This window comes from Mesoplodon mirus, assembly GCF_964341445.2.
Source record: "Mesoplodon mirus genome assembly, chromosome: 3".
NCBI classification, from domain to species: domain Eukaryota; kingdom Metazoa; phylum Chordata; class Mammalia; order Artiodactyla; family Ziphiidae; genus Mesoplodon; species Mesoplodon mirus.
In genome coordinates, this window is record NC_138978.1 from 122,293,423 (window position 1) to 122,319,797 (window position 26,375).

The 26,375-nt window shown below is 37.9% G+C and overlaps 1 protein-coding gene across 1 annotated transcript in view; it reads right to left on the minus strand.

Moving 5' to 3' along the window:
* The window catches only part of LOC309799843 (interferon-activable protein 203-like), a 41,556-nt gene that overhangs the window by 1,649 nt on the left and 13,532 nt on the right, over positions 1-26,375 (minus strand). Inside the window, exons 4-9 of the mRNA XM_082613445.1 lie at positions 26,033-26,166; positions 25,239-25,400; positions 23,573-23,740; positions 19,176-19,373; positions 16,285-16,704; positions 14,622-14,813 (exon numbers count right to left, since the gene is read on the minus strand). Of these exons, the coding sequence (XP_082469571.1) occupies positions 14,622-14,813; positions 16,285-16,704; positions 19,176-19,373; positions 23,573-23,740; positions 25,239-25,400; positions 26,033-26,166 (1,274 nt within the window). The remainder of the gene's footprint in view (positions 1-14,621; positions 14,814-16,284; positions 16,705-19,175; positions 19,374-23,572; positions 23,741-25,238; positions 25,401-26,032; positions 26,167-26,375) is intronic.

Sequence of the window (26,375 nt, forward strand, 5' to 3'; positions counted from 1 at the left end):
TCACACTGTGTCACCTTGCTATGGGCTGCATCCCTTTTTCTCTTCCCGTCTGAGGGGCTCTTCTCCCATTCTCACCTATCTTCTTTAGTGAATTCCTGTCTTTTGAGCCACCACCCCAAATTCTTGGCTGGGACACTGAAATGAGATATGCACTCACACCCAGCGTGAGTGCATGTGGACAGGCAGGAGTTGTTAGAGAACAAGAGAGAGGAAGGAGCAGGTGTATTCAATGCCACGAGTTGAAGGGAAAGTTCTTACTGGGAGAAAAGGTGGAAGGAAGGGGCAAACGTTATTCCTGGCACCATGCTGTGAAGGAAGGATTGGGATATCTCATTGAGAGTCTGAGTAATGGCAAGATCAACGAGTATGTACATGTTGGTGGGAATGTAAATTGATACACTATGGAGAACAGTATGGAGGTTCCTTAAAAAACTAAAACTAGAACTACCATACGACTCAGCAACCCCACTACTAGACAGATACCCTGAGAAAACCATAATTCAAAAAGAATCATGTACCACAATGTTCATTGCAGCTCTGTTTACAATAGCCAGGTCATGGAAGCAACCTGTGTCCATCGACAGATGAATGGATAAAGAAGATGTGGCACATATATACAATGGAATATTACTCAGACATAAAAAGAAATGAAACTAAGTCATTTGTAGTGAGGTGGATGGACCTAGAGACTGTCATACAGAGTGAAGTAAGTCAGAAAGAGAAAGACAAATACCATATGCTAACACATATATATGGAATCTTAAAAAAAAAAAAAGGTTCTGAAGAACCTAGGGGCAGGACAGGAATAAAGACGCAGGCATAGAGAATGGACTTGAGGACACGGGGAGGGGGAAGGGTAAGCTGGGAAGAAGTGAGAGAATGGCATGGACTTATATATACTACCAAATGTAAAACTGATAGCTAGTGGGAAGCAGCCGCATAGCACAGGGAGATCAGCCCGCTGCTTTGTGACCACCTAGAGGGGTGGGATAGGGATGGTGGGAGGGAGACACAAGAGGGAGGAAATATGGGGTTATATGTATATGTATAGCTGATTCACTTTGTTATAAAGCAGAAACTAACACACCATTGTAAAGCACTTATACTCCAATAAAGATGTTTAAAAAAAAGGGGGATCATCAGAGTAGCTACTTCATAGGGTTATTCTGAAAATTAAATGAGAAAATCTATGTAAGATATTTAGCACATGTCCAAAATTATCAATATCATCCACTCAAGCAAGCTCTGTTCCACATTGACTATCTTCAGTAATAAGCAAATTCGACATTAGCTGATTCCACATGTTTTGTGCAATGATTGGGTCCTATGGGATTAATTGCAATTAAGTACTCCAAGTTTGATGTCCTTTATTCCTAGCACTAAAAGCACCATCATGATGAATGGCAGGGAGCAAAATTATAGTTTGAGAGTTTTTTACAACCTCAGTCACAAAAGAGATTTTGGGGAGAACACTCAATCGTAAAGACCTTTTTTATATCTACTATTTCACTTAAATGTCAGATTAGAGAATAGGCTTTAATTAGAGTTTGTAATAAGAAAAAAAAAAAGAGCATGTGCATTTCTGAGTGCCTGATATGTCAGCCTTTGTATTTGATCTGTTTGCATTCCAGTGCAGGCATACTTTGAAGATATTATGGGTTCAGTTCCAGACCACTGTGATAAAGCAAATATTGCAATAAAATGATACACAATTTATTTTCTTTCTCAGCGCATAGAAAATTTATGTTTACACTATACTGTAGCATATTAATGCAGTAGCATTAATTAATGTATTAATGTATATACCTGAATCAAAAATACTTTATTGCTAAAAAGACATTAACCATCATCTGAATCTTCAGTGAGTCATAATCTTTTTTTTTTTTATGGAGGAGGATCTTGCCTGGATGTGGATGGCTGCCGACTGATGAAGGTGATGGTTGCTGAAGGTTGGGGTGGTGGTGGCAATTTCTTAAATAAGATAATGATGAAGTCTGCTGGATTCATTGACTCTTCCTTTTCATGGAAAATCTCTCTATAGCATGCAATGTTGTTTGATAGTGTAGGGGAACAAAGTTTGCCACCCCAAAATATGTCTTTCTGGCATGAGGATTAATTTATGTTGATTATTTTTAAGAAACAGAAGAGTCTGTAAGTTTTTCTTTTCATCTCCCCTTTAGCTGTGTAAAGAATTTAGATAAAGGGGCTGTTCCCAGAATAAAGGCCTCATCAGAGGTATCTGCAAAGAATATAGGATAGGTGTAGTGGAGGAAAACTTGGCAGGGCCCAGAGATCAGAGTCCACTCTGTGTCCCATCCTCTCTGCATGCCCAGAAAACATTTGTTTACCAAAACATTTGTTTTTCCATCTTCATGTGACTTGTCTTTCTTCCCAGTGGAAGTCCCAAACAACTACCTCCAACATCCTCTTTTGTCATTAACTGAAGATGGTATTTAAGGTGAGTGTTTCAGCCATCTTGGTGAGTTACTCACTTTTTCTGGGTCTCTCCCATGTATACATGCTATTAAACTTTTGTTTGCTTTACTTCTATTAATCTGTCTTATGTCAATTTAATTCTTAGACCAGCCGAAGAATCCAGGAGGGTAGAAGAAATTTTTTTCCTCACCCACAATAGCATTTTACACACAGTAGAACTTCTTTCAAAATTGGAACCAAACTTCTCAAACCCTGCCACAGCTATATCAACTAAGTTTGTGTAATATTCTAAATCCTTTGTTGTCATTTCAACAGTATTCACAGCATCATCATCAGGAGTAGATTCCATCTTAAGAAGCCATTTTTTTTGCTCACCCATAAGAAGCAGCACATTATACATTGAAGTTTCATCATGAGATTGCAGCAATTCAGTAACATCTTCAGGCTCCATTTCTAATTCTAGTTCATTTGCTATATCTACCACATCTACAGTTACTTCCTCCACTGAAGTCATGAACCTTTCAAAATCATCCATGAGGCTTGGAATCAAACTTCCTTCAAATTTCCTTCAAACTCTCATTCATGTTGGTATGTTGACCTCTTCCCATGAAATAGGGATGTGCTTAATGACAGCTAGAATGGTGAATCCTTTCCAGAAGGCTTTTATTTGACTTTGCCCTTATCCATCAGAAGAATCATATCTACTGCAGCTATAGCCTTGTGAATGTATTTCTTAAATAATAATCCCTGGGCTGCAGAATGGATGTTGTATTAGCATGAGAACAATATTAATCTCGTTGTACGTCTCCATCAGTGCTCTTAGGTGATCAGGTGCATTGTCAATGAGCAGTAATATTTTAAAAGGAATCTTTTTTTTTTCTGAGTAGTAGGTCTCAACAGTGGGCTTAAAATATTCAGTAAACCATGTTGTAAACAGATGCACTGTCATCCAGGCTTTATTGTGTCATTTACAAGAGCAGAGGCAGAGTAGATTTAGCAAGCTTAAGGGCCCTCAGAATTTCAGAGTGGTCAGTGAGCACTGATTTCAACTTAGTCACCAGCTGCATTAGCCCATAACAGGAGAGTCAGTCCATCCTTCAAAGCTTTAAAGCCATGCACTGACTTCTCCTCTCTAGCTATGGAAGTCCTAGATGGCATCTTCTTCCAATATAAGGCTGTTTCATCTTCACTGAAAATCTGTTGTTGAGTGTAGCAACCTTTATCAGTCATCTCTGCTAGATCTTCTGTATAACTTAGCTGCAGCTTCCACATCAGCAGCACTCGCTGCTTCACCTTGTACTTTTATGTTATAGAGATGGCTCCTTAAACCTCATGAACCAACTTCTGCTAACTTCAAACTTTTCTTCTGCAGATTTCTCACGTCTCTCAGACTTCATAGAATTGAAAAGTGTTAGGGCCTTACTCTGGGACTATTGTAGCTGGTTTGACTTTCTATCCAGACCACTAAAACTTTTTCATATCAAAAATAAGGCTGTTTTGCTTTGTTATTCATAGGTTCACTGGCATAACATTTTAAAATTCCTTTAAAAAGTTTTTCTGTACACTCACAACTTGTCTATTTAATGCAAGATGTCTAGCTTTTGACCTCTTTTTTGCCTTTCTCACTAAGCTTAAATATGTCTAGTTTTTGATTTAACCTGAGAGATATGTGATTCTTCCTTTCACTTGAACACATAGAGGCCTCTGTGGGGTTATTAATTAGCCTAATGTCAATATTGTTTCATCTCAGGGAATAGGGAGGCCCAACTAGAGAGAGAGAGATGGGGGAATGGCCCATCAGTGGAGCAGTGAGAACACACATAACATTTATCAAAGAAATTCACCATTTTATATGGGTGTGTGGTTCATGGCACTCCAAATGATTTCAATAGTAACATCACTGATCACAGATCACCATGACAAATATAAGAATAATGAAAAAGGCTGAAATATTATGAGACTTGCCAAACATGACACAGAGACTCAAAGTGACAAATGTTTTGGAAAAATGGCACCAGGAGACTTGCTCTACACAGGATTGTTACAAACCCTCAATTTCTCAATTTGTAAAAAAAAAAAAATGCAATATCTGGAAAGCACAAGAAAGTGAAGTGCAATAAAACTAGGTATGGCTGTGTTAACTTTTGTTAGTGTTCCAGGAATCCATCCCACATGAATGTGTATATGTGAGTTTGACAAAGACCATGGAATTTGCCCTGTAGGACCAAACATCTCTGTTGTAGACCAGTATGTGTATCTCACTAAAGGCAGGTAACTTTGTGTTCTCAAATGCTCAGGGGAATCCTTGATCATTTAGATTGAAATGAGCTCTGTTAACTATCCTCTGGGATAAAAGGTATTTCTTCTATTCTATAGATGATGAATCAGAGGTTCCTAGTATTTAAGTTATTAGTCACCTAGCAAATGACAGAGCCAGTATTTGAAACAAATTTGCCTTAAGGAAGTCCAAATTTACTAAATAATCTACCTGGTCTGAAAATTCAAAGAATTCTACAATATTTAGCTTAGATATCATACCCTTTGATAAACTCTCTGAAGTTTCTCTCTTCAATATGATTAAAAATACCCTTAAATGCAAACTATAAGATGCTGATGAAAGAAATTGAAGATGACACAAACAGATGGAAAGGTATATCATGTTCTTGGATTGGAATAATCAATATTGTTAAAATGACCATTCTACCTAAGACAATCAACAGATTCAATGCAATCCCTATCAAATTACCAATAGCATTTTTCAAAGAACTAGAAAAAATTTTTTTTAATTTGTATAGAAACACAAAAGACTCCAAATAGCCAAAACAATCTTGAGAAAGAAGAACAGAGCTGGAGGAATCACGCTCCCTGACTTCAGACTACTACAAAGCTACAGTAATCAAAACAGTATGGTACTGCCATAAAAACAGACATATAGATCAATGGAACAGGATAGAAAGCCTAGAAATAAACCCACACACTTATGGTCAATTAATCATGACAAAGGAGGCAAGAATATATAATGGAGAAAAGACAGTCTGTTCAATAAGTGGTGCTGGGAAAACTGGACAGCTACATCTAAAAGAATCAAATTAGAACATTCTCTAACACCATATACAAAAATAAACTCAGAATGGATTAAGTACCTAAATGTAAGACTGGATACTATAAAAAACCTATCACAAACATAGGCAGAACACTCTTTGAAATAAATTGCAGCAATATTTTTTTGGATCAGTCTCCTAGAGTAATGGAAATGAAAACAAAAATAACCAAATGGGACCTAATTAAATTTAAAGCTTTTGCATAGCAAAGGAAACCATAAACAAAACAAAAAGACAACCTATGGCCTGAGAGAAAATATTTGCAAATGATGCTACCAACAAGGGATTAATTTCCAAAATATAAAAACAGCTCATACAGCTTAATATCAAAATAACAAACCCAATCAAAAAATGTGCAGAGGAAACACTCCCATTTACCATTGCAACAAAAAGAATAAAATATCTAGGAATAAACCTACCTAAGGAGACAAAAGACCTGTATGCAGAAAATTATAAGACACTGATGAAAGAAATTAAAGATGATACAAATAGATGGAGAGATATACCATGTTCCTGGATTGGAAGAATCAATATTGTGAAAATGACTCTACTACCCAAAGCAATCTACAGATTCAATGCAATCCCTATCAAACTACCACTGGCATTTTTCACAGAACTAGAACAAAAAATTTCAAAATTTGTTTGGAAAAACAAAAGACCCCGAATAGCCAAAGCAATCTTGAGAATGAAAAATGGAGCTGGAGGAATCAGGCTCCCTGACTTCAGACTATACTACAAAGCTACAGTAATCAAGACAGTGTGGTACTGGCACAAAAATAGAAAGATAGATCAATGGAACAGGATAGAAAGCCCAGAGGTAAACCCACGCACATATGGTCAACTTATCTTTGATAAAGGAGGCAGGAATGTACAGTGGAGAAGGACAGCCTCTTCAATAAGTGGTGCTGGGAAAACTGGACAGGTACATGTAAAAGTATGAGATTAGATCACTCCCTAACACTATACACAAAAATAAGCTCAAAATGGATTAAAGACCTAAATGTAAGGCCAGAAACTATCAAACTCTTAGAGGAAAACATAGGCAGGACACTCCATGACATAAATCACAGCAAGATCCTTTTGGACCCACCTCCAAGAGAAATGGAAATAAAAACAAAAATAAAAAAATGGGACCTAATGAAACTTCAAAGCTTTTGCACAACAAAGGAAACCATAAACAAGACCAAAATACAGCCCGCAGAATGGGAGAAAATATTTGCAAATGAAGCAACTGACAAAGGATTAATCTCCAAAATTTATAAGCAGCTCATGCAGCTCAATAGCAAAAAAACAAACAACCCAATCCAAAAATGGGCAGAAGACCTAAATAGACATTTCTTCAAAGAAGATATACATACTGCCAAAAAACATATGAAAGAATGCTCAACATCATTAATCATTAGAGAAATGCAAATCAAAACTACAATGAGATATCATCTCACACCAGTCAGAATGGCCATCATCAAAAAATCTAGAAACAATAAATGCTGGAGAGGGTGTGGAGAAAAGGGAACACTCTTGCACTGCTGGTGGGAATGTGAATTGGTACAGCCACTATGGAGAACAGTATGGAGGTTCCTTAAAAAACTAAAAATAGAACTACCATATGACCCAGCAATCCCACTACTAGCCATATACCCTGAGAAAACCCTAATTCAAAAAGAGACATGTACCAAAATGTTCATTGCAGCTCTATTCACAATAGCCTGGAGATGGAAACAACCTAAGTGTCCATCATCGGATGAATGGGTAAAGAAGATGTGGCACATATATACAATGGAATATTACTCAGCCATAAAAAGAAACGAAATTGAGCTATTTGTAATGAGGCGGATAGACCTAGAGTCTGTCATACAGAGTGAAGTAAGTCAGAAAGAGAAAGACAAATACCGTATGCTAACACATATATATGGAATTTAAGGAAAAAAATGTCATGAAGAACCTAGGGGTAAAACAGGAATAAAGACACAGACCTACTTGAGGATGGACTTGAGGATATAGGGAGGGGAAGGGTAAGCTGTGGCAAAGCGAGAGAGAGGCAAGGACTTATATACAGTACCAAACGTAAGGTAGATAGCTAGTGGGAAGCAGCCACATAGCACAGGGAGATCAGCTCGGTGCTTTGTGACCGCCTGGAGGGGTGGGATAGGGAGGGTGGGAGGGAGGGAGACACAAGATGCAAGGGATATGGGAACAGATGTATATGTATGACTGATTCACTTTGTTATAAAGCAGAAACTAATAAAAAAAAAAAGGGCAGAGGACCTAAATAGACATTTCTCTAAAGAAGACATATAATGGCCAACAAACTCATAAAAAGATGCTCTATATTGCTAATTATTAGAGAAATGCAAATCAAAACTATAACGAAGTGTAACCTCACACCAGTCAGAATGGCAATCATTAAAAAGACTACAAGGGGGCGGAGTCAAGATGGCGGTATGGGAAGACACCGAGTTACCATCTCCCCACAACTAGGGAGGCTGCCTGCTGCTGGTGGAGGACCCTGACACCCAAGGAGATGGAGGAACCCCGAAGTGAATGGGTAGGATGTGGGGGGACTGAAGGGGGAGGCCAGACAGGATTGGTGCCCCTGAGGACAGGGAGATCAGGAGAGGCAGGTGGGAGGGGCCCTCTGGGAGGAGGAGCTGGAGAGGGGTGGAGGGCGATTGCCTCACCCACTTGGGCCCGGGGAGACTGCTGAGCTCCCAGGCCAATGCCCTGCCCTCCAAAGGCCCCTCCAGGCCACGTGGGTCCTTGAGGGCATAGGAGGGAGGTCAGGGAGATCAGGAGAGGCAGGCAGGAGGTGCCCTCTGGGAGGGAGGAGCAGGAGAGGAGAGGAGGGTGTTTGCCCCACCCACTCAAGCTCAGGAAGCCCACTGGGCTCCAAGGTGAGGTCCCCTGCCCTCTGAGACCTCTGTTCGGTTGAGCCAAGGCCCCACCCCCCACTGTTCCCAGAGCCTTTTCCAGCACTGTGGGTCCTAAGCATAGGCCCTGGCCACTGCCCAAACCTTGCCCTTGCTTAGGCCCTACCCTCCACAGTCAAGGCCTTTTCCACCTATTTTTTTTTCTTTTTTTTCTTTTTTTTCCTTTTTAAATTTTTTTTCTTTTCCCTCCTCCTCTTTTTTACTATTGTGGTACTGTTGTACCTTCCAGTTGATAATTCATTTATATTTTTATTTTTATGTTCTTTCTAACATATCTGTTAGTTTCTGGTCCAATTTTATTTTTTACATTGTTATTGTTCTCTCTCTCTCTCTCTCTCTTTTTTTTTTTTTTTTTTGCCACCCTACATGGTTTGCAGGATCTTGGTTTATGAGCCAGGGGTCAGGTAGAAGCTCCTGCGGTGGGACCTCCAAGTCCAAACCACTGGACTAACAGAGAATCTCAGATCCCAGGGAATATTCATCAAACTGAGGTCTCACAGAGGTCCTCATCTCAGCACGGAGAACCAGCTCTACCCAACAGCCTACAAACTTCAATTTTGGAAGCCTCAGGCCAAACAGCAAGTAAGACAGGAACACCATCCCACTAATTAAAAAAAAATGAGATGGCAAAAAAATATGTCACAGATGAAGAAGGAAGGTAAAAAACCTACAACACCAAATAAATGAAAAGGAAATACACAATTTACCTGAAAAAGAATTCAGAGTAATGATAGCAAAGATGATCCAGAATCTTGGAAATAGAATGGAGGCACAGATTGAGAAAATACAAGAAACATTTAACAAAGATCTAGGAGAAATAAAGAACAAACAAAGAGAGATGAACAACACAATTACTGAAATGAAAAATACACTAGAAGGAATCAATCACAGAATAACTGAGGCAGAAGAACAAATAAGTGAGCTGGAAGACAAAATGGTGGAAATAACTGCTGAGGAGCATAATAGAAAGAAAAGAAAAAGAAAAGAAAAGAATTGAAGACTATCTCAGAGACCTCTGGGACAACACTAAATGGACCAACATTCACATTATAAGGGTCCCAGAAGAAGAAGAGAAAAAGAAACAGTCTGAGAAAATATTGAAGAGATTATAGTCGAAAACTTCCCTAACATGGGAAAGGAAATAGTCACCCAAGTCCAGGAAGCAGAGAGAGTCCCATACAGGATAAACCCTAGGAAAAACACACCAAGACACATATTAATCAAACTAACAAAAATTAAATTCAAAGAAAAAATATTAAATGCAACAAGGGAAAAGCAAAGATAATATACAAAGGAATCCCCATATGCAGATTTTTCAGCAGAAACTCTGCTGGCCTGAAGGGAGTGGCAGGATATACTTAAAGTGATGAAAGAGAAAAACCTACAACCAATATTACTCTACCCAGCAAGGATCACATTCAGATTTAACAAGAAATCAAAAGCTTTCAGACAAGCAAAAGCTAAGAGAATTCAGCACCACCAAACCAGCTTTACAACAAATGCCAAAGAAACTTCTCTAAGTGGGAAAAACAAGAGAAGAAAAAGACCCAAAAAACAAAGCCAAAACAATTTTTAAAATGGTAATAAAAGCATACATATCAATAATAACTTTCAATGTAAATGTATTAAATGCCCCAATCAAAAGACACAGACTGGCTGAATGAATACAAAAATAAGACCCATATATATGCTGTCTACAAGAGACCCACTTAAGACCTAGGGACACATACAGACTGAAAGTGAAGGGATGGAAAAAGATATCCCATGAAAATGGAAATCAAAAGAAAGCTGGAGTAGCAATACTCATATCAGATAAAATAGACTTTAAAATAAAGACTGTTACATGAGATAAGGAAGGACACTACATAATGATCAAAGGATCAATCCAAGAAGAAGACATAACAATTATAAATGTTTATGCACCCAACATAGGAGCACCTCAATATATAAGGCAAATGTTAACAGCCATGAAAGGAGAAATTGACAGTAACACAATAATAGTAGGGGACTTTAACACCACACTTACACCAATGGACATATCATCTAAACAGAAAATAAATAAGGAAACACAAGCTTTAAATGACACAATAGACCAGATAGATTTAATTGGTATTTATAGACCATTCCACCCAAAAGTGGCATAATACACTTTCTTCTCAAGTGCACATGAAACATTCTCCAGGATACATCACATCTTTGGACACAAATCAAGCCTTGTAAAATTTAAGAAAATTGAAATTATATCAAGCATCTTTTCTGATGAAACACTATGAGATTGGAAATCAATTACAGGAAAAAAAAACTGAAAAAACACAAACACATGGAGGCTAAACAGTGCACTACTAAATAACCAAGAGACCACTGAAGAAATCAAAGAAGAAATAAAAAAGTACATAGAAATAAATGACAATGAAAACACATCGACCCAAAACCTATGGGATGCAGCAAAAGCAGTTCAAAGACGGAAGTTTATAGCAATTCAATATCACCTCAAGAAACAAGAAAAATCTCAAATACACAATCTAACTGTACACTTAAAACAACTAGAGAAAGAACAAAGAAAACACAAACTCAGTAGAAGGAAAGAAATCATAAAGATCAGAGTAGAAATAAATGAAATAGAAATGAAGAAAACAATAGCAAGGATCAGTAAAACTAAAACTTGGTTCTTTGAGAGGATAGACAAAATTGATAAACCCTTAGCCAGACTCATCAAGAAAAAAAAAGGGAGAGTATGCAAATCAATAAAATTAGAAATGAAAAGGGAGAAATCACAACTGACACTGCAGAAATACAAAGTAATATAAGAGACTACTACCAACAACTTTATGCCAATAAAATGGACAGCCAGGAAGAAATGGACAAATTCTTGGAAAGGTACAATTTTCCAAGACTGAACCAGGAAGAATTAGAAAATATAAACAGACTTATCACAAGTAATGAAATTGAAACCATAATTAAAAATCTTCCAAAAGATGAAAGTCCAGGACCAGATGGTTTCACAGGTGAATTCTATCACACATTTAGAGAAGAGCTAACACTGATCCTTCTCAAATGCTTCTAAAAATTGCAGAGGGAGAAACACTCCCAAATTCATTCTAAAAAGCCACCATCACCCTGATACCAAAACCAGAAAAAGATATCCCCAAAAAATAAAATTATAGACCAATATCACTGATGAACATAGATGCAAAAATCCTGAACAAAATACTAGCAAACAGAATACAACAACCCATTAAAAGGATTATACACCACAGTCAAGTGGGATTCATCCCAGGGATGCAAGGATTCTTTAATATATGCAAATCAATCAATGTGATACACCACATTAACAAATTAAGGAATAAAAACTATATGAACATCTCAATAGATGCCGAAAAGCTTCTGACAAAACTCAACACCTATTTATGATAAAAACTCTCCAGAAAACGGGTTTAGAGGGAACCTACCCAAAATAATAAAGGCCATATATGACAAACCCACAGCAAACATCATACTCAATGGTGAAAAACTGAAAGCATTTCCACTAAGATCAGGAACAAGACAAGGATGTCCACTCTTGCCACTCTTATTCAACATATTTTTGGAAGTCCTAGCCATGGCAATCAGAGAAGAAAAAGAAAGAAAAAGAATACAAATTGGAAAAGAAGAAGTAATACTGTCACTGTTTGCAGATGACATGATACTATACATAAAAAACCCTAAAGATGCCACCAGAAAACTAATAGAACTAATCAATGAATTTGCTAAGGTTGCAGGATACAAAATTAATGCACAGAAATCTCTGGCATTCCTATACACCAACAATGAAAAATCAGAAAGAGAAATTAAGGAAACACTCCCATTTACAATTGCAACAGAAAGAATAAAGTACCTAGGAATAAACCTGCCTAAGGAGGTGAAAGATTTGTACTCAGAAAACTATAAAACACTGAAGAAAGAAATCAAAGATGACATAAACAGATGGAGAAATATACCATGTCCTTGGACTGGAAGAATCAAAAGCAATCTACAGATTCAATGCAATCCCTATCAAACTACCAATGGCATTCTTCACCGAATTAGAACAAAAAGTTTTACAAGTTGTAAGCAACACAAAAGATCCTGAGTTGCCAAAGTAATCTTGAGAAAGAAAAATGGGGTTGGAGGAATAAGGCTCCCCGACTTCAAACTATACCACAAAGCTGCAGTAATCAAGATAGTATGGTACTGACACAAAAACAGATATATAGATCAATGGTAAGGATAGAATGCCCAGAGATAAACTCATGCACGTATGGTCACCTAATTTACAACAAAGGAAACAAGAACATACAATGGAGAAAAGACAGCCTCTTCAATAAGTGGTGCTGGGAAAACTGGACAGCTACATGTAAAAGAATTAAATTAGAGCACTACCTAACACCATACACAAAAATAAACTCCAAATGGATTAAAGACATAAATGTAAGACCAGACACTATAAAACTCTTAGAGGAAAACATAGGAAAAACACCCTTTGACATAAACCACAGCAAGATCTTTTTTGTCCCACCTCCTAGCAAAATAGAAAAAAAAAAAAAGACAAATGGGACTTAATTAAACTTAAAAGCTTCTGCACAGCAAAGGAAACCATAAACAAGACAAAAAGACAACCCTCAGAATGGGAGAAAATATTTGCAAATGAAACAACAGACAAAGGATTAATCTCCAAAATATGCAAACAGCTCATGGAGCTCAATATCAAAAAAAAATCTAATTAAAAATTGAGCAGAATACCTAAATTGACATTTCACCAAGTAAGACATACAGATGGCCAAGAGGCACATGAAAAGATGCTCAACATCACTAATTATTAGAGAAATGCAAATCAAAACTACAATGAGGTATCACCTCACACTGGTCAGAATGGCCATTATCAAAAAATCTAGAAACAATAAATGCTGGAAAGGGTGTGGGGAAAAGGAAACCTTGCTGCACTGTTGGTGAGAATGTAAATTGATACAACCACTATGGAAAAGAGGATGATGACCTAGAGGAGTGGGATAGGGTGGATGAGAGGGAGGCTCAAGAGGGAAAGACATATATGCATATGACTGATTCACTTAGGTATACAATAGAAATGAACACAGTATTGTAAAGCAATTATACTCCAATAAAAATATATTTTAAAAAGATACTATGTGGATTAAATGAGATAATGTAAAGAAAAAAAAAGTTAAAGTAACAAATGCTGGAGAGGGTGTGGAGAAAAAGAAACCTTCCTTACACTGTTGTTGGGAATGTAGATTGGTGCAGCCACTATGGAGAACAGTATGGAGGTTCCTTAAAAAGCTAAAAAGAGAGTTACCATATGACCCAGCAATCCCACTACTGGGCATATGCCCTGAGAAAACCATAATTCAAAAAGAGACATGTACCACAATGTTCATTGCAGCACTACTTACAATAGCCAGTACACGGAACCAACATAAACGTCCATCGACAAATGAATGGATAAAGAAGATGTGGTACATATATACAACGGAATACTACTCAGCCATAAAAAGAATGAAATAATGCCATTTGCAGCAACATGGACGGACCTAGAGATTATCATACTAAGTGAAGTAGTCAGAGAAAGGCAACTATCATATGTTATTATTTATATGTGGAATCTAAAATAATGATACAAATGAACTTATTTACAAAACAGAAGTAGACTAACAGACATAGCAAACAAACTTATGGTTACCAAAGAAGATAGCAGTGGGAGAAGCAGAAGTAAATTAGGAGTTTGGGATTAACATATGCACATAATTATCTATAAAATAGGTAAACGAGGACCTACTGTATAGCACAGAGAACTATACTCAATATTTTGTAATAACCTATAATGGAAAAGAATCTGAAAATGAATATATATATATATATGTGTGTGTGTGTGTGTGTGTGTATAACTGATCCCCTTTGTTGTACACTTGAAACTAACAAAACATTGTAAATTAACTATACTTCAATACAAAAAAATAAATTTAAAAATATCATTAAAAAAAAGAATAATGAAAAGAAACTTTACACCCACTAAATGGCAAAAATTAGTTCTTGTTCCACCTGCTGGACTCTCCGTAGTAACAGCAGTCTAATTTTCATAAAGACTTCTACTTTGGAACAATAATGACCCCCCAGAAGATCTCACCTTGATGAAACTGTGAATTATGGATCTCAGCTGCCTCTTATCCCCACTTAATGCCAATTCAAAGCAGATGAGTCCAAGTCTATCGCCTTTCTCACAGCTGATTCTGGTCAGTCGTTGTCCATAAACCAGGACTTCCATCACACCTGTATTATCTTGTATTTCATAATATATGCATTCATTACATACCAATTTCTGCAAAAGAAAATTAGCATCCATCTTCTGAGAACTGGATCAGGAATTTCCACAACTTTGAAAAATATAGGGTGTTAGTGGAAACTGTTGTCTCAGACCAGTTACTACGAGCTGGAGGTCCAGAATTACAGGTACCAAATAGTGTAAGATATCTTGTTCAGTTTATCCTCCCATTTAAATTCTCTTTCTATCTTTCCTTCCTTTAAGTCTTTGTGTGCTGGGTTCTTCTAGAAAACTGGATTACTTTCCTAATTTTTCCTGCTCCCATCTCAGAATAGCTGAGATTTCTTAAGAAACTTGGATATAGTGTGGACTGATAAGCTTCACAGGTTTCTTTGGATCTCCCTGAGAACAAAGGCCATTCATGTCTTATTATGAGTCTCAAAAAGATGGTTGCAAATCCCCCTTAAGCAGATTATTATTTCAATATGTAATTCTTTCCTCTGTCTTCTCTATTTATTCATTCTTCCCTAATCTGCCCAATCTTGAATCTAGATCATCTACTTCCATTGTTCTAATTTCTATATCACTTACTTTACTCATTAATTCTACAAATGCACATGTGTGCACAGTCACTTAAACAGTGTATGGAAAACAACAGGGGGATAGGTAAAGAACCACCCTAGAAGACATATATAATGGAATATGAAACAATACTTCACATAACGGTTAGGTCAGCTAACCTTAGTATTTCTATGATGTGTTGGGACTGAAATACCTACCCTAATTCTAAGAATTCAGCAAAATTCTGCATTTTATTGCCATATTAATATATTGTGGAATGAAACGACTTGATTTTTCTAGTGTTTTCAACATCCATATTTCTCTTATTAGTTAATGCCAAGGTTTTTTGCTCAACAATTTTTGATGAATGAATGTGAAGAAGTGAGAACACTTTAGAGGTCAAATGATCAGAATCTTAGCTAACCGTGGATAAGAGCTGATTCTAGGGCAAAGTAGTCTATTGATTTCTGACTCTGGTTGTCACAGTTGAAATCCAAGCTTGGAAGGGCAATTCTTTATTCACAATTAAGTTAAGCTGTCACTGAAACAGGTGAGGCAGAACTCAAAGAAACAAAACCAGAAGGAGAGTTCTCTCTCCCCACCCCCCACCTCTCTATATATATCTATATATATAAGCATATATAGATGGATATAGATTTGTACGTATCTATATATAGAGAGAGATATAAACTCTGCCCTTTACTGGCTCAGGTGGCTATGAATGGATTAGCACAGCTGTTAAAATGCCATGATTTCTGAAGGACTTGCATGCTGTTACCTTGGGAAGAAGAATGTTAAGAGATTGTCTATGTTATATTCTGAAGTGGGAAGACAGCACCCAGCTATCCCTGGTCAGGGGGGCTTTGAGTTTCTGTGTTTATGAAGTTAACCAAATTCATTCAGCAGCTAAGACTTTTATGTTCCGAGGTTGCAGAAGAAATATTGCAAAACAATGGTGTGGGCTTACCTTATGCACCAGAAACACCCCATTCACAAATGTTCCTAGAGCTTGTGAGTAAAGATGACTGATTTTAGGAGTTGCATTTGCATTTTGAATCAGTCTTTTAGAGATCTCCATCTTTCGTTCAGGGTTAACATCAGACACGGATGAGGCATTGAACACCTCCAGGAACCCATTGCGGCCAAAATAATCTGATATGGCAATGATTTTCTTTGGGATGAACTTCTCCTTCAGGTCAGCATGATAAACCTTCACTTGGAAAAACTGGCTCTCAGTAGCCACTGTGGCATGAAACATCTTCCTCTCTCCTTCTCTGAAATCATATGTAAATGGTTCCGTTGCTTTCAGCACCATCACTTCTTTGGGCCCCCTCTGGAAGCCCTCCTCTCTGGAAGCTTCTTTAGGTACAGCCTTCAATCTTGGTTTCTACATAGAAGTATACACCAAAAACAGGCACAATTAAGAAAAGGATTCACTCTCTAATGAGAATCATCTACGGCTAAATGTTGACCTCAACAAAGAACATAATTAGGTGGAGTTGGGAAAAAAAAAACAAAAAAACAAAAAGAACCTAGACAAAGATCACTGACATGGTATATATAATCTAATGGAATGTATGGAGACAATTTAAACAGTGATTTTTCTCTTTTTCATTGTTTTATGAGTGTGGTAGGAAGAATACTTATCTTTAAAAGGTATTAACTCAAGGAAAGAACTATTTCTCCCAGGAAGAGCTATGTAGAGTACAGAGGCAGTGGGAAATAGCAATGCTGTTGTGTAGTGATTTCTAATAGAGATGAGGATGAAAAAATCATCTTAAATTATCCCATCAACTCATTTCAGTGCCCAAGATAAGATACAACTTTGGATGAAAATAAATTGCCCTTGATAGCACTGAGAGTAGGGAATGGCTCCAGTCAGAATCCATTGACCTCATCCCAGTAGATGTGGCAATTTAAAGACCCAAATTAGAAAGTCCCTTTTCAGGAAAGCAGTGTTATGTTGAAAAAGGGTTAGTAGACAGTCACTGGAAAAAATCCCATGAACTTCCTGAATTTGGAAATGTCCTGGATAAAGGATGTTTTGAAGAATAGCAGAATCAGCCACCCCAAAATATGTTTCTTTGGCACAGGATTATCTTAAACTGATTATTTTGAAAAACAACATACATAGAGGAAGCTCTGAAACCAGAAAGAAAGTTGCCCTTTTGTAAGGGAAATGTGTATTTATAAATTAAATCTCCATTTCTAAGGGTGTCTGCCCCTGTGTACTAGGAAGAGAAGGAAGACTCTAAATCTCAAGAGAATACTATCACCAGAGGAGAAACTGACTTAAGTTTGCATAACAAACATCACCCTTGTTTTTCCTGCTTTTCCTGGTAACCTCCACATAACTGGCCTCCCCACACTTTCCTTTCTTCTGTCTTCACTAAAGATGGTATTTAAGCTGGTGGCTTAGGCCACCTCAGGGAGTTACTCATTCTTCCTGGGTCTCTTCTATGTATAGACGAGGTATACCTGTTAATAAACTTCTGCTAGTTTTTTTCTTGACAGTCTTTGCTTTAATACAGGGGTCTCAGCCAAGAACTCAGAAGGGTAGAGGGGAAATTGCTTTTCCTCCTCTACACATCCCTGTTAGAATAATGGCAGGACCCTTAGGAGAAGAATGCCAAAGGAGAAGTCAGATGTCAGGGGACTTTTCTATGGCCCTGTCTACCCAGTGCCTGCACCATTTCTGAGTTTCAGGAGAGCAGTTTGAATTGGAGGGGAGGCTACTGATCTGTAAGAAGTGTGAAGGCAAGGGGGGGCCATGGGAGTTCTAGGGACCAGTTCATGGACACAGGTCAGCTGCCTCCACAGACCAGCAGTGCTCCATGTCATCTGACTTGTACCATTATACAGGCCACAGCCTGGAGGTCATGGGGCTTAACTCTGATTTCTCATCACTGTGGCCAATTCTTCCTATATCTGAATGTTCATTCCCAGGCCAAGTTAATCAGTAACAACAAATCTCATACTGGTAACAACAGCAGCACCTTGACAAGAAGTGCACAGGACTTAAGGAAGAAATTATGTATCTATACTCAGGGTCATGAAAGAAGACCTGATGGACACATGTTCTTATTATGTTCATTGTGTGTATAGAGAATACTAGAAATAGCCAAAAGCCAAATAGTAAAGGATTATTTTTAAATTTATAAAATTTTAAAAATACAGTTATTCTCTTATGTTAAAGTAATAATTTAAATCTATACTTATTGAATTAAGTAGCACTTCAGGATATAGCAGGTAAAAGAAAAAAATTGAATTATAGAAAAATATGTGTAATGTGATCAACCTGGGACAAATTGATATTCTTTGTATATATATAACAAAAGGTAAAATCAGAAAGACTGTTTACCAAAATATGGCATTTGATAGAAGGGAGATTTCAGATAGTTAAAATTAACTATTTTTGTCTATGTATCTGCCTTTCCTAAATTTCTCAGATGATATTACTTCCATAATTTTAAAAAAAAGAAAGAATTGGTGATAGTGCTTTGTTTGTTTCTGTATTTCTCCACCTTATTGCACCCTAAGCTCTCTCACTCATGGTATATTGAGAGAAACACAGAAATAAAATTAAACAAACAAATTACTAGTTATACCCATGACTGAAGAGGAATGATTTATGTGCACACTAGGTCATAGAATATCCTAATGCAAAAGGCAGCATAATAAGAGTCCGAATTTGAATGTAGGTAGGATCTCAAAATACACACTCAATAACAATACGTGTGATCTAATTAATAAAGAATTGTATGTCATAGGGGATTAGTGTGAAGTTCCTTTATGGTTCTAGAGAACGCTGTTATTATGTTGTAGGGAGGGAAAATACTGAAAAGAGGAGCCTGGTACCTTGGTTGAGGAACTGCTGGATGAGGTTGGTGACAGCATCTGAAGAGTCTGAAGGTAGTCCTCATTTGGGATTATGCTGGGGTTTGCACATTGTGGAAGCTGACTCTGCTCCAGGCATAATTTCCTTTCCTCAGAGTCAAGTGTTTTATTGGTTGTGTCTTCTATTTTTTGAATCCAAAAATATGTATTTTCTTCTTCCTGGTTAATGGTTTTCAATATCAGATGAACCATAACATTTCTCTCTTACCCTCTATCTCTCTCTGTCTCTGTCTGTCTGTCTCTCGCACACACACACAACACAGGATCTTCACTCTGCCAATTTGCTCTGGAATAATAGTATATCTTCAGATACCCTCAACACCTCCCCAGCTTGGAGTCCAACCAGGATTGCAAACTTCTCTCTGCAAATGTTAAAAACTCAGGTGATCAAAATTTCATCGGTCTGTTTTGGAATTCTGGCTCTACCTCTGCTGCAAACTGGCCTGTATCAACTTCACCAAGACAACACTTGGAGTAATTTATTAGTAGAAAACTCTACCAGGTTATAATGGAAGCACATCTCTGAATAATGTTGGCTGTACTTATGGACATTTTATTAACTAAGTCTTCATTACCTTATATATTTACCAAATAAACAAATTGGTTTCTATCATCTACTCTTCAAATCCAGGAAACCCAGGTCTGCATCCATTTGAATGCTTTGTTTATCAGCATACCAGAGACATTGTCTCAAATTCATAATTCCAGAGGCAGGATTCTGCTATCTACCTAGTCTCTATCAAGCAACCAAATCTTTCGTAGTTCTCAGCAATAAACAGACGCATTCACAATTTCACCCAGGGCATTCTCAGTTACATGGATTTTTATAATTGTTTAAGCCAGGGCAGGAAGTGTCTGTAAAATCATTTATTTTGACTATCTTTGGTTTCACTGATGAAAGACCATTTCTAACATTCTGCAGTATAGAATTGCCACAGTTCTTACCACTTCTAGCATTCATTTAACCAATCCATAAAGTATCAGTTGTTGATAAAATTGTAGATGAGGGAGCTGCTTAAAATGCCTGTCTCTGGCATGCAGCTACTTGATTAGAATACCCTCTGACCTTCCTTGTCGCTTCATTCCTCATTAGAAGGCTTAAGAGCCTGGGCAATGGAAACAAATCTGAGATATAACACTATCTGACATAAATTTTTACAAATAAATGTCAGATATTATAGCATCTATACTACAATATATGAAATTAAATGCTCAAGTTTTAGAATTCAATTAGGCTACATTTGAATCCTGGCTCTAACATTCACTTTCTGCATGACCTTGGAGAAGAGTTCTAACCTCTAAGAACTTCAGTTTTCTCATATGTAAAATGGGATTAACAATAGCATCCTCGTGTGACGTTATGAAGAACAAATGAGATAATGTACACAAAGAACACAGGTTTTAGAGTCTAGCACCATTAAATGCTCATTACCTAGAAATATCACTACATTATTATTTTACAGTAGACACAGGGCTTTCTATTTTTGCTCTGATCCACAGATGTTTCATGCTTAATGTTGGCCTTCTTGATGGAAACCCAATATAGAGGAGGTATGGGAAGCACTTTATTAAAGAAGCTTCTCTATTCTGCTACATTTAGTAATTTAATTTCATTGACAAGAGCATCTTGTTCATTTTTTACAATCGGTTAAACCAAAAACTTCCATCATAACAGTAGGATTTAGGTCCCTAAAACATACTATATGGCTGGATAATATTTAAAAATAGTAATTGAATTTTTTCCCTTGGCTTATTTCCTTCACCACTCTACCTTGTTCTTGAATCATGCCAATGTGTGCTGTTTGCTACTTGGGAGACATAGCAGCAGGAATCAAAGAAAATATTGGTCTGCTTTTGTCTTTGAATCCCAAACAGAGCCTATATTACAAAGAAAATAGTTGGGAGACTCCATGATGAAGAAGAGCAAGGCTTTCCTGCTCTTTCCCCTGATGAATCAAAGACAGAATGGGTCAGATCCTCTTTGTGCCAGGTCTCCTACAGAGGTGGCTGGACCCCAAAGAAGAAATGACTGAATGGTGTGTTTAGGTGTATGAGGCCAAAAGGACAGATGAGCCTCCCTGGGATTCCTGTGCTCCAAGGAGTTTTAGGAGCAGCAGAATGATTCTTATGAAAGTAGAAATGACTATGTCACAAGTTTAGGCAGGTGGGACCTTAGAAAGTGTCAATTCTAAGCCTGTATGCATAGAAAAATAGGGTTGTCTTGCAAAAGGGAGGGGATATGGGGATATATGTATACGTATAGCTGATTCACTTTGTTACACAGCAGAAACTAACACACATTGTAAAGCAATTATACTCCAATAAAGACGTTAAAAAAAAAGAAAAATAAGGTTGTCTAGGGATGTCCACATAAGTCATTGTCGTAGCAGAGAGACTGTGAGCCTGAGGTTTCAATGACTAGACCAAGGCCAGCTGGACCTAGAGGCAAACAGGCACAGATTACTAGCTCCATCCCATAAATAAAACAAAGAGAGACTATGTGAGGAATTATTAATTATTGGAGGTAACAGTAATAAAAACAATAACAAAATTTGAAAAATCTTGTCAGAAGAAATCTGTCTTCAACTGGTATGCATGGATTTGCATAGAGGGCTTCAGCCTCAGCAGCTTGGAACTTGGGTGACAAACTATTTTAGAGAATAGTGATTTAAATACTAATTTTGCCTATTCCTCAGTCACTTGCTTATTTGCTGCAGAAATAGGCATTGTATCCCAGTGTGATGATAAGCACAGGGGTCATATCAGGGCAGAACAAAGGCAGGCTAGGATAGGAGCTGATACACACGTGTGTACTCACTTTTCCATTCTCATCTGGTATTTGCTGGGAGAGGGCACTGTGAATGAAAACTATGGCCTGCCACATCAGTAAACGAAGGATGCTGCAGCCATCAAGCCATCACATTACAGCTGCCCCGATGGTAAGCCCTGAGGGGACTCAGGATAGAAACAGGATGCCATCTAGCAGTCAACTGCTGCAGCCAACCTTGATGGTGCACCTTGAGGAAACTCAGCATGAGAAAGCACAGGAGACTGGCCCCAGATAGCTGAGGTTCATAGCAAAGGAATGATTTCAGTGAGTTCAGACTCTTGCATCTTCCTATACATAGAAAAGTGCCAAATTCCTTAACTTGAGATATCTGGCTGTCTTTATTAACAGTAATCTTTTGATGTTCCAACTACCTGGTCTTTGTTGAAAAACCTCCTATACATCCTGGCTACCCCCTTGCTTCTTCAGAGCAGTCTGTCAGGCCTATCTGAGATTCTGTGTCCCCTGCTTAAGTCCTCATGTTGTCTGCTGAATAAAACATAATTCTCAACTTTTAGGTTGTGCATTTTTCTTCAGTTGACAGGCACCTTATAACTGATGTTATAGTATAGTAACAAAGAAAAATGTACATTTATTACAGTTGCTATAAGTGCTAAACAGGAAAAGGAAACGGATCTTTGAAAGCAAACAAAAGGAATACCTAGGACTTCCCTGGTGGCACAGCCATTAAGAATCTGCCTGTCAATGCAGGGGACATGGGTTCAAGCCTTGGTCCAGGAAGATCCCACATGCCACAGAGCAACTAAGTCCATGCACCACAACTACTGAGCCTGCGCTCTAGAGCCTGTGAGCTGCAACTACTGAGCCCGTGAGTCACAACTACTGAAGTCTGCACACCTAGAGCCCGTGCTCTGCAACAAGAGAAGCCACTGCAATAAGAAGCCCACACACCACAATGAAGAGTAGCCCCCACTAACCGCAACAAAGACCCAATGCAGCCAAAAATAAAATGTAGATAAATAAATAAACTTATTTTTTTAAAAAAGAGGAATACCTAATGTATTCTGGGAGGGGGGGTATCAGTGAGGACTTATATGAGGAAGAGATTCAGGTTTGCACCTGAAAGGTGAAGACACCTGAACCAGTGGTGAATCAGGACAAGTGATTCCAAACAAAGAAAGCAGTCCGTGTCAAAACATCTGACATGGGAAGGAGCACAGAACTTTGAAAATAAACCCTATCATGTGGTCAGTGAACAAAGGGGAGTAGGGCCAAGGAAAGTGGAATGTAAGGGTGAACACACATTAATCTTGACTTGTCTGGTCACCTTCCCCTCCTCTTTCTATTCAACACAAGAGTGTAACCCTCTCAAAATTAGAGATTATTTCATAAATACATGCTTTGTAAATAGCCAAGGAGTTAGAATAGAGTGGGATCACAAAACATACATGAAAAAATGAATGAGTGATTATATTAAATAAGTAAATGGTAAATTGTGGGAAATGAGATTATGATAATTCTTGTACTTATGTTGTAGGAGGTACAAGGAATGGAAACAGGAAGCAGGTACCTTGATTGAGAAACTGCTGGATGGTGTTGGTGGAGGTATGGACTTCACTGGACAACTGCTCCCAGTTGGGCATGTGCTGCTTGCTGAAGTTCCTGGAAACTGACTCTGTTTCTGAGATACGATCTTCCTTTTTAAGTCATTAATTTTGGTGGCTATGTCATTTTTTTTCTCGAGAAAAAAAGATTTTTTCCTTAGTTCTTGATAATGATTTTCAAAATCACATAGAACACAACATCATTTCTTTTCTTTTTTTAATGTAGAGTCTTAAGTTTTCAATTTTTTTCTGAAATAATAGCACATATACAGATACCTGTATTACCTATCCTTCTCCTATCTCAACTAGGATTACAAATTTCACTCTCCAAATATTAAAAGCTCAAGTGAAATTTCATTGGTTTGGAATGGAATCCAGGTCCTACATCTGATGCAAACTGGCCAAAGCAGGAAGGTAAACTTCCCTGGTTATAAGGGAAGCAAATCTCAGTCCAAAATTGGCTGCATTTAAGGATGTTTATTAACTATGACTTTCTGATCAAGAAAATACACAAGTGGGTTTCTGATATCTGCTCTTCAGGCTCCTAGAAACCTACTGATATTTTGGGAAAGATTACTGGATGAAATATGGACTCTTGGAACTAAAAAGAAAAATGACAACAAGGAAACAGCACCCAAAATAGAGAGTCCCTTTATATGGGAGGTCTGTCTTCAAGAGTCATGTGTGGGGGTGGTGGGGGTGGGGGGGGGATGCAGCCTGAGTCAGAGGGCAGCTTGGGTCTTAGGTGAGAATCTATGTTAGAGAATAGTGGTTTAAATCCTGCTCTTGCCTACCCTTCATGTTGTCTTGGGACCATCTTTTAGTGCCCATTCATCTCAAATACAGGCTCCATAGTCCTGGGTTGCATATAACCACAGGGCAAAACAAAAAGCAGATTGGAATAGGAGTCAATGTCTACAGGTGTGAAATCACTTTCCCACCCCTGTCTTGTCTTCCTCTGGGACAGGTTACCAATAATCTGAGCCCCTTGTCTAGAAGAAAAGAAAAATGTAGAGTTATCACAACTGTGATATGTACTATAAAAGAATAGTAAAGCATCCTGTGAAGGCAAACAATAAGAGTATCTGATCCTTTCTTGAAAGGGGTTGTTTCAGTGAAGACTTCCCTGGGGAAGGAATTCGGGTTGCTACCTGAAGGTTGAATGCATTTGAGCCAGAGAAGAGACTTCCAAGAAGGGATAATGGATTCCCAATCAAGGAAAAAGCCTATGTGCAAACACCTGACATGGGAAAGAGCATATAATGCTGAGAACTAGTTTAGACCCATGGTTAAGAGGAAAGGGGTGAAAGGAGACTGAAATGTAGGGGAGAAACATACACTTATAGTCATGTCTAATTGTCTGGCCACTCCCATTCCCTATTTCAGGACCAAACATAAGACAGTTACATTCTTGAGGTCAGGAATTATTTCATAAATTCATACCTTGCCAAAAGCCACAAGACTTAGAATACATTGAGGTCTCAATATCTGCATTTGATAAATTAATGGGTGCTTTTATTATTTAAGGAAATTTTATATCATAAGGGATTACTGAGAAACTCTTTCAAGGTCATGAGGATCCTTATAATATGATGTAGGGTGGTGAACATATTAGGAACAGGAAAATGGTACCTTGGTTGAGGAACTGCTGGATGGGTTTGGTGGAAGCATTTGAGGAGTCTGGAGAAGGCTCTCAGTTGCCTGTGTGCTGGTTACTATCAATCCTGGAAGCTTACTCTGCTCCTTATTTAGATTCATCCTCTTAGATTCATTAGTTTTTGTGGTTTTCTTTTCCTGAAAGTAGGGTTTTTTCCTCTGGTTAATACTTTTCAATAATAAAAGAAACACATTTTTACCACTGAGCAAATCAAATTTTTATTACTAGATTCTAATTATACTAAAATTTATGTCCTTGGGAACTCCAGGGAACTACATATAGTCCATTGTCTGCAGAGATGGCCAGAAGGTAAGCAGTGCACATGTATGTTGGCTTCATACGAATAGCAAGGAAAATTTTATACATGTCATTCCTGTATTCACTTCTGTGTTGATAAGAGGAGCACTGGACTTGGATTTAGAAAATCTAAGTTTGAATTTAATCTCTTTGAGTAGGCTGTGGCAAGCTGTTTTCCTAATCTGATTGCTATTTTAATATACATCTAAAAGAGGGGTAATGATTTCATATTTCCACCATAGGGAATTATATTACACAATTTAAAATGTACAGTAGTTCAGAAACATAATGGGTGATCAGTACCTATTAATTCACTGGCTCTAAAATTAATTTTCACTCTGGCCCTGGATCCCCTTTTCTCTGATTCATTTATTTGCATGTTGAGAAATGAATAAAGAGCTAAGTGTTCATAAGAAGGTAACAAGTAGAAAAGCCACAGTAAAATCTCCTTTTGTGAGCCTAGCCATCCTACCTTCACAGGTGTATCCTTGATTGATTCAGGTCCCAAAGCTTTATTAGTGGTGGATGTAGACTGGTCAGGACTGGGTTTATTCAGCTTGCTTTTTTTCACTGGAGTTGCTTCTTTTGCTCTGTTTCTCCTAATAACTGATGTGGTAAAAGAGAACATGATAAATCCAGAGGAGCTGGTCTAAGATACCTGAAGCACCTTCAATACTATTTCCTGTCACTTCCTGCTTGTGGATCTGAGTAAGCTTGTATCTGCCTCTACTGCGTTAGCCTAGCTTGGCCATAGGTGGCCAGCAGTAGCAGCATAGGTATAGGTACTGGCTCAGACTTCCTCTGTGGTTTCCTTT